The sequence below is a fragment of the Pinus tabuliformis genome, chromosome 9 (genome assembly GCF_031772625.1).
Source record: "Pinus tabuliformis cultivar Carrire ecotype Pingquan chromosome 9, CPIR1, whole genome shotgun sequence".
NCBI lineage: Eukaryota > Viridiplantae > Streptophyta > Pinopsida > Pinales > Pinaceae > Pinus > Pinus tabuliformis.
This window is the reverse complement of record NC_142307.1, coordinates 728,450,663-728,460,676: the sequence shown is the minus strand read 5'-3', so window position 1 is coordinate 728,460,676 and position 10,014 is coordinate 728,450,663. Positions and strand designations below refer to the sequence as shown.

At 37.4% G+C, this 10,014-nt stretch overlaps 1 protein-coding gene across 1 annotated transcript; it reads left to right on the top strand.

Moving 5' to 3' along the window:
- The first annotated feature begins 225 nt into the window (after window positions 1–225).
- LOC149150768 (uncharacterized) lies at window positions 226–4,338 on the top strand. Its single transcript, XM_089442949.1, has 3 exons — window positions 226–1,532; window positions 2,163–3,887; window positions 4,179–4,338. Exons 1-3 carry the CDS (start codon window positions 226–228, stop codon window positions 4,336–4,338), a joined length of 3,192 nt encoding a protein of 1,063 aa, XP_089299075.1.
- Window positions 4,339–10,014: the final 5,676 nt, after the last annotated feature.

Below are 10,014 nucleotides of genomic sequence, written 5' to 3'. Positions count from 1 at the left end.
ATAGTGATACTGAATCCTTGTGATTAAAGAAGCCACCCAACAATTCTACCATTAGTTATTGGTTTATTCATCAAATATCAAATGGAATGATTAGTGTGGATAAAAAGTCTCTTTTATAGTAATATAATACCTAAATTTGTTTATAGCATGTGCAGCTACAAAAATAAAATATTTGTGACTATATAATTTAATTTTTCACTGGCTAGTTCCTCCAAGAAACTAGCCATGAAGAGGCTCATAGAATCTGAGCCTATCGACATCATCATGCTCCAAGAGACACTCTGCTCAGCAGATCAGATCACTCGAGCCCTGCAAGCCTTGATCCCTGCCTGGAGCTTCCATGCCATTGATGTTGTGGGACGATCTGGTGGTCTTGCCATTGGTATCAACCCTCGCTCCATTAAGATGGACTCGACCTGGGGGGGTGCGGGGTTCATTGGGTTGGACATTTTCTCTGCTGAACTCGGCATGAATCTCAGAGTTGTTAATGTATATGCTCCCTGCTCCCAGAGAGAATCGTTCTGGCAGCACCTACTTCATCTCTCTATGATGAACGAAGACCGGGTTATTATTGGAGGAGACCTAAATTTCTCTCTGGGGTTCAGGGAGTCATGGGGCTCGGAAGCACAAGTCGACCCCATTACTGATTACATGACCAATCTGCTTGAGCAAACAAATTTCTTGGATATACCTATGCAGCGCATTCTTCCTACATGGAGGAATAGAAGGATAGGGGATGCTGCACTTGCTCGCAGACTAGACAGATTTCTTATGAAGGGGACTCTCCAACAGCGCTTACATCTCTTCAGACAGTGGGTTGGCTCGGGGGGTTTATCGGATCACAATCCTATATACCTGGAGATTCAGGGTCCTTTCAAGAAACCTAAGGCACCCTTCAAATTTAATCACACCTGGTTGAAGGACCCAGCATATGTCAAGATGATAGCGGATTACTGGATCTCCCACCCTATCAATGACACAGAATCCCTCGCCAAAGGGTTCTGTAGGAATCTCTCTGAAATAAAGCATATATCTATTCAGTGGGCAAAGGAGAAACTGGATCGTGAATCGGCCCAGCTCATTCAAATTGAAGCTGACTTAACCTCTCTCACCGACGATAGAGGATTGGGGTTCATAACAGCTGCAGACAAATGCAGATTAATTGACTTAGAGAATCAAAAAGCAAAGATCCTCAAAGAGAGGGAGGAATCCATTAGATTAAGAAGTCGGGCTATATGGATCCAAGCTGGGGATGACAACACGAAGTTCTTTCATAATTTCGCTAAGTGCAGGAAAGTATCAAATACTATTTGGAAGCTCCCCTCCCCGGATGGCGACTTTGCAGATAATTTTAATAAGCTCGCTCACCTGGGCACCACCCATTTCAGGAATCTTTATAAGAGTCCCCGGGAAGCTAACTTACTTGATATCATCAATGTGGCAAACCACTTCCCGAGATTCGTGGAGGAAGATGATGTAGAGGCTCTGAATAACCCGGTCACGGCAGAAGAACTGGAAGGAGTGCTGAAATGGTTCAAAAAAGACAAAAGCCCTGGCCCGGATGGATGGACCATTGAATTCTACTTGGCCTTCTTTGATGTGCTGGGACAGGACCTGCTGAGGGTGGTCGAGGAGAGTAGGACCACGGGCACTATATACAATGCCATCAATTCTACTTTTATTGCTCTCATCCCAAAATCTGATTCCCCGGCATCCTTTGATGACTACAGGCCCATATCATTGTGTAATTGCCTCTATAAAATCATATCTAAGACCATTGCCAACCGTCTTAGACCCATCCTCTCCCGATCCATTGCCCCGCAGCAATTTGCTTTCCTTGAATCTAGGCAGATCCACGAGGCCATCGGACTCGCCCAAGAAGCATTGCACTCCATCTGGTCGAAGAATCTGAAAGCCATCCTCCTCAAAATTGACCTCTCAAAAGCCTTCGACCGAGTCAGCTGGCTATATATAAAAATGATCCTCATCCACCTGGGCTTCCCCCACGCTTACATCACTTGGATCATGGCCTGTATAACCTCCCCTTCCTTCAGTATACTCATCAATGGCTCAGCCTCTCCTTTCTTCCACTCTGAAAGGGGCTTGAGACAGGGGTGCCCCCTATCTCCCCTTCTCTTCCTCTTGGTCATGGAAGGTCTCAGCCGCCTTATGGACTCTGCAAAGCGGGCTGGAGATATTGGGGGCCTTCGCATATCTGATCTATGCTATCTTACACACCTACTCTTTGTGGACGATGTTCTTATTCTACTTGATGGCAGTGTACGAGACTCTCGGACCTTCTCAAAGATCCTGCAACTATTCTCAGCTGCTACAGGTATGCTGCCAAATCAGTTGAAATCTACCATCACTTGTGCACGCACCTCTGTACAGGAGACCCGGACGGCCCTACAGGCCTTCCCCTACTCTGTCCACCCTCTGGATAGAGGTCTCAAATACCTGGGGTTCAATCTGAAGCCAACATGCCAAAGGATAGCTGATTGGGTCTGGTTGGTTGCCAAACTGGAGAAAAGACTTACTGGCTGGAGCTACAGATATCTCTCTAGGGCTGGCAGATTGGTGCTCATTAAATCTGTGTTAGAGGCTACCCCGGTCTACTGGATGGCACTAGCTTGGATACCGAGAAATATACTTGGGCGACTTCAGCAGCTATGCAATCGATACCTCTGGAATGGGAGTCAAGACAAGAGAATTTTTGCATGGATCAGCTGGAAGAATATATCTCTGCCCAAAAAATGGGGAGGATGGGGCCTCAAAGAACTCCCTGTTTTCGCCATGGCACTGGCCGCCAAGATGGGATGGACCTTACTAACCAGCCAAAATCTATGGACTCAGGTATCCTATCACAAATATATTTGGCCCCAGAACATTCTGGATTGGGCTCGACTACCTACTTGGTCATCCAAGGGATGTTCATCAGTCTGGAAGGCTATGATACATGCCCTTCCCCTCATACGAGACAATCTTGCTTGGCGAATCAATGATGGCTTGACGGGCAGGATTGGCTTGGATCCATGGATCAATAGTGGGGGCAGACACATTCTCAGTCCGGATCTTATCACTCACCTACAGTCCCGCGACATCAGGCATTTCGCTCAAATCGCAGATCAGCAGCACACTGACATTTTCTCCCAAGCATGGAAATCGGCCCAGCAACTGGATCTTCCTCTTCATTGGCATCAGGAATGGCAACACTATACTGAGGCTTTATCAGAATCCCACATTCGCATTAAACAAGGTCCGGATGAACTTGTTTGGTGCCCTGCGGATCATGGTATATACGCTCCTAAGTTCGGGTACAAAGCTCTCATATCCCACAGAATACCTGATCTGATTCACCCGTGGTGGCATACCATTTGGAAGCTTAAGGCTCCACCTCGCACCAGACTATTTTTCTGGTGTGCACTTAAAGGCATTGTCCCCACAGGTGACTATCTCACTCGTAGATCCATCTATGGACCATCCTGGTGCATATTCTGTAAGGCCGCATCAGAAAACTCAGAGCATATATTTCTACACTGCCCTGTTATACACACCCTTTGGACCAACATCCGCAATCAATTGGGCACTGCTGGGAACTGGACTGGGACTGAACTATCGGACGCATGGGAAGCTTGGACTCACTGTCATCCGGGTGCAAAACTATTAAATCTCCCCCTCGTCGCAATATGGTATACCTGGCTCGCGCGAAATCGAGCTGTTTTCGAGGATCGATTGGTATCTTGGTGCCGAGTAGAAGCCACCATTATCGCCGCCTATCATGAGCTTCCCGATCCGCCTCCATCTCGGCCCAGAATCATACAAACCATGCCCAATATCGACAGAGCCACCCCGTGGGCCTTCTTCGACGGGGCAGCAAATCAAACAGGGTGCGGAGGGGGCTTCGTCCTGCATATTAACGAACATCACCGATACCTTGCTAAAATGGGATTCGGGAATGGATCAAATAATTATGCTGAACTTTCTGCCATCCGAAATCTATTACACTTTACTTTATCGCATCAACTCACAAATATCAATATATTTGGGGATTCAATGGTGGTCGTTAACTAGATCAATAATGTCACCACATGTCATACACACACACTCAGCAATATATTACATGATGCTCTCACTCTCAAAGCAACTTTTAATCATTTCTCTTGTTTACACATTTACAGAGAGCATAACAGCGTTGCTGACAAATTATCCAAAGAGGCCTCGTCACTTCCCAGAGGCGAATGGCTAATTGTGGAGCAGAATGGAATCGAAGAGCACCGGTATTACCACAGGCCATTCATAGACCAGAGAGAACAGAGGGACAACAGTCCCGATAACTGACAGTAATGGAGGCTATTTTGATATGATGAATTCTGTTTTGAACTATGGCTATTTTGTATACAAAAAGGACCTTTTTGTGATAGATATTAGGCTTGAACAGCCAGACATATGTATGTATCCAGCACAATTTTGTAACTACTCTCTGATACAACACCTTGCGAGGTGAATTTTGTATGAACAACACAGTAATGCCATGGCATCTGCTATATGTAATTTTCTAATATTAATGAAAATTACTGATTTTTCCAGTGGAAAAATAAAAAAATAAAAAAAATAATAATAACAATAATAATATAATTTTTCTAGTGCTAAAATGTTACTCCCATAATAAATGGAATAAGAGACTTCTTGTTCTTTTTGTCCCAAAATTTTTCACAGAGAAATATCTGAAACGCCAATAGAAATATAAAAAGGAAGAGAGCAATTTGGCTCCATTAAAATAGGTGCTTCAGAAAGTTTCATTTTCAATGTACCAAAAGCAATTTGGCAAGGAATATTCCAGAAAAAATCATTATCTTTAATAAGAAATTTAAATAACATTGAGGTTATTTTTGTGAAAGTTTCTATAAATCACATGTAATAGCTTGCATGACCCAAAAAAAATTTGACATCCTTTTGAGTTTTGGGTACTAGAAGTTTAGTGATAACTTCTATTATTGTTGGATCAACTTTAATCCATACATATGAAATACAATGGCCCAAAACAATTCCTTCACTCGTTAACATATGACACTTCTTATGCCTAAATGAAAGATTAGTTTTCTTGCATCTAACGAAAAAAATTCAATATTTTTCAAAGCTTCCTCAAAAGTATCAGTGATCACCATAAACTATAAAATCATCCAAATATACCTCTACATAATCATGATTTAAGTCAGAGAAAAATCCTAAAATAACTCATTGAAAAGTAGCAGGAGCATTGCATAACCCAAAGGGTAATACTCTATAAGAATAAGTTCTCCATAACCATGTAAATTTTGTTTTATTTTGATCTTTCAACACAATTTAAATTTGGTTGTAACCACAAAAACCATAAAGAAAGGAAAAATAGTTTTTCCTTGCTAATGTTTTAAGACTTAATCTATTTGATGGGAGATGAAGTGATCTTTAAAGGTAGCTTTATTTAGTTCTTTGTAATCTATGAAAACATGCCATTTACCATTATTTTAAGGAATAATCAATAATGGTGACACCCATTGGCTATTAAAAATTAGGAATATAAAATTTACAATCAATAATTTATGCAATTATTCTTTTGCGGATTCTTTTAGAACGAGATTTATACGTATTTGGGGTTATCTGATAAGTCCATAATTTTCATGAATATAAATACTATGCATACATGTGTTAGGGTCAGTTCCTCTCATATCAGTATATTCCCATGCAAATGTACTCACATGTTTCTATAGCATATGAATTAATTGTGATTTTTGAGATTCATCGAATTTAGAGTTAATATTCAAAGTTTTCCCTATATTGATCTCTATATGAGTGCTACTAGATCTGAATCTACAAACAACACAAAATCCAATAATGATGAAATACTTCCCATAGTGAACTTTTCTTGAAATTTTTTTCTCTAAGATATGAGTAAAATAAGACTGCCCCCCAAGATATTGAGAAAGATTAGAATTATTAATTAGATTAGTGGTTTTACTTTCTTCAATATCTTGTTTGAAACTCATAGCTTGTGTAATTGTTAATACTTGTTGTATTATTTGATCATCATTCACATCACCAATCCATTCATTGATTGAATGTGCTTGTGGATACATAGTGAATTTCTTGATTGCATTACTATTTGGGATTGTCATATCACCTTATCTACAATTAATGAATGTGTTATCTATGGCTAACCATAGCCTTCCTAAGATTAGTGGGTGAGTTTCCAATTTTGTTTTAGGTGTTAAAACTATAAAATTAATTGGGTATTCCCAATAATCTAAGGAAACTAAAATATCTTCTAACACCCCTTCTGGTTTAATTGTATATATATTTTAAAATTGTACAATAGTAGGCATGTGACAAAGGTTATTTAACTGAAGATCATTCATTATTCATTTTGTCACAACATTTATTGCTTCTCCTAAATCTATAAGAGTATTTGGATTTGCAATATTATTAATATGAACTTTAATGACATGAATTCCTAGATCAAGATACTTTGAAATATATGTTTTTCCCATCATTATATATGCCAATTTTCCAATCAGATGCACCTTTTGTGGATCTTTCTTCTTTCTTACTTATTTTTTTAAGAATAAATCCTTTACTGAACTGAAGATCACTCATTATGTTTTTTGTCATAATAGTTATTGCTTCTCTTCAATATATAAGAGTACTTGGAATTGCAATATCATTAATATGAATTTTAACAGTGGAAATTATTGGATCAAAATACCTTTTAATATATGTTTTTCCCATCATTATATCTGTTAGTTTTCTCATAAGATGCAATTTCTATGGATCTTTCTTCTTTCTTCCTGGTTTCTTTAAGCATAACTCCCTTATTGTTTTGGTAAATATTTGAATGTATTTAATTGCTTGCAATAAAGGAATTCAAATGCATACATTCTTCAATCCATCTAATAGATAATAATGATTTTATTATTTTATTTTATACATTCAACCTTTCTAGGAAAGGATGATTTTGAGACGTCAATGGTTCATATACTGTAGGAATAGAAGGGGTTTTCTTTATTATTGTATCATTCAATGTTTTACTAGGAGTTTTCATTTTTTTCTTCAATAATAATAGGTGGTTTTTTACGAAGTATTTTACCTCATCTAAAATGAATATCATTTAAATCAAGTGGAGTAATCATGTAGCCTAGAAAATTTTGTAACTTAGTATTGTAAGAAGGTTGAGCTAATTTATTATTGGGATTTGGAATGGGTTGTGTAGGTATTTGAGTAGGAATTTTAGGAATTTTGGTGGAAGGTAATTGTAATTGTTGTGATTGTGAAATTTGTGGTTGTGGAGGAGGAGGTTAATTAGGATAAGATTGTTGGAGTTGAGGTGAATATTATGGATATTGGGAAAATTGTTGTGAATTATAGGGGTATTGTTGAGAATATTGAGGAAAACTTGGCATGCTTCTACAACCTAACCCTCTTTATCCTTGTTGCCAAGGTTGTTTTTGGATTTGTTGTGGTGGCCATGTTTTCCAAGGCATATGTTTATTCTAATTATGTTGTGGATATTGTTGATTAAGATTAAATTGTTATGTTGGATCTTGAGAAATCCCTTTTTGTCAAGGTTGTTAACGTCTCCTTGGTGCAACATAATATATTTGCTCTGTAACTTCATTATCTCCTTGAAAAATTGTTTTTTGTCCTAGTAAAGATGGGTAATCTCCCATTGCATGATTTTCTACACATATAGCACAAGTTTCAACCTTTTTTAAAGGACATTCATGCAAAGGATGATTCTTTCTACACCTTGGAAAAAAAATTGACAATGTTGCATTTTTTTCTTTTTTCTTTTGTTGAATTTTCAATATATCTATTTTATCATGAAGATTTCCAAGAATATATGTTTTAAAAAATTCAAGAAAATCACAAATTTTAGCTCTACTTACCCCAATAGATGTTGATTTATTGACCCTAGAGATAGAATCTCTAGGTCCCTTACCATACTTGTATTTTCTTCGAGAAATGTGTTTGCATAATTCACAAATTTATGAATAACTTAATTGAGACACATCTCCTTTTCCCATTAAATTTAATTGATCTATGCATTCATCTCTAATTACCTAAAGTAGAATAATTTTAAGAGTATCTAAAGTCAAATCATGTTTCTCAACTCTCTTAACATTATAATGAAACCTTTCAAAATAGACCTCAAGTGGTGAATCTTCTCTTCGAGAAATCTTAAAGACTTCACCTCTAATATCATGACTTGTGCAATAATCTATTATTTATGAAGAAAAATTTGACATATTATCCCAAGTTCTGATAGTATTGTTACCTTACCCCATAAACCATCATAAAACTCCATCCTTAAGATTGGATAGAAACAAATTTAGTTTTTTAGCATCAAGAGAGTAATCATAACTGTGAAATAATACTTCAAATTCAAAAAGAAAGGTTTCATGGTCTTCCATTCTCAAACCATGAAAATTTGGCAATATTTATGGTGAAGTTTTGTTCATATTGACATTTATTGTTGGATGTTTGCTAAAATATGCAAATGCGATAAAATTCCACTTTGGACAACTCACTTGATGGATATAATGATTGTGTTGAATTCCACTTTTCGATAGGAACAAAATCGACCTAAATATAAACGAATAAGTGAAAGTGTACTTTTGAATTATAAGCACACTTGTGCATGTTTGATCAAGTCGGCCCTAAAGAAAATTTGACACCATTGGAAGGCTATAAATACAATTGATCTCAACCTGATTTCAACATCATCATGAGACATTCTTCTATTCTCCTTCTCGTTTTTTGGCTCCCATAGGTCTGAGGCACGTTCGCAAAGGAATGGGTTCGCTCGAAGATGAAATTGCAACGTTTGAAGATCCCATCTTTTTTTTAGTGTTTTGGGCCTCAATCACATGCATGACGCGGAAAGAACTCAACCATAGTTACTCACTTGTAGGGTTTAGAGAGAAACTTCAACATTCCCAGTCACACGCTTGACTCCTCTTTCATGTGATCGAGACATAAATGATGAAATTTTAGTTGTCCAAAGATTTCGCTCAGTGACCGGAGTGTTCAGTAGTTGACCACAGACAAGAGCAATTCATTATAGAATCAGAGTTTTGAGTATAAGCATTTTTGGTTTCATTTCATGAATATTGTGTAGTTGTTTTAGCTAAATAATTATATGGATGAAGATATGGATCATTGTACTATCTTTTTCTGAATCATTCGATGAAAATCTAATAAGAAGAAGAATTTGAAAGGGTTTTCCCCATAGTGGGTTTTTCCCTGGTCTCCAACCAATCCTAGTGTCTCTATGTGTGAATGTGTTTCTTCTATTGTTCCTTTATGTTTTGCTGCATTAATGATGATGATATTTTTTTTTCTATATAGTTGCATATGTTGCTGAATAATGATATAAATATGAATAAATTTTTTATGTTACGGGGTGAACTTAATGTGTTAATGAAAAAATGCAATTATCAAATAAAAGAACAATATAGACCTAAGAAAAATTAACATGGTATTAGAGATGGGCTGAATAAAAGTCATGGATATCACCCCTTGAATGACACCATTGAAGGATGCAAGAATGGATGGAGGAGACCTAAAATAATTCTAGGGTTTAAAGGAAACCCTAGGAAATTTGGTTATTAGTGTTTGATGGATATTATGAGGCTAGGGTTTGAGAGAAACCATGGTTTATGGAAAATATTTGAGATATGCAATCTAGAAACCCTAGCATGGCTAAAGTGAATATGTTCAAGTACTTGTGTCATATTTGATTAAGCCCTAGATGGGATAGTCTCTAGTAGGCTTGGTTGTTGATAAAGTTGGTTGAATTGTGAAGGAAACACTGTCATATGGACAATGGACAATGATGGCTCTTGAAGGTTGGTTAAAAAGGGAGATGATCACCTCTCATTGAATATAAGTATTTTTCGATTTATGGTGCTACTTTATGTATTTATTTTTGTTTATACATATGGATCTGACTATTGTTTTAATTATTACTTATACTTCCTG

Excerpts from the sequence above, each read along its gene's own strand:
- LOC149150768 (XM_089442949.1), top strand. The coding sequence starts at position 226 with ATGAAGAGGCTCATAGAATCTGAGCCTATCGACATCATCATGCTCCAA. Across the intron at positions 1,533-2,162 it reads CTGGAAGGAGTGCTGAAATG|CCGCCTTATGGACTCTGCAA; the intron begins GTTCAAAAAAGA and ends GGAAGGTCTCAG. Across the intron at positions 3,888-4,178 it reads GGGGCAGCAAATCAAACAGG|AGAGCATAACAGCGTTGCTG; the intron begins GTGCGGAGGGGG and ends ACACATTTACAG.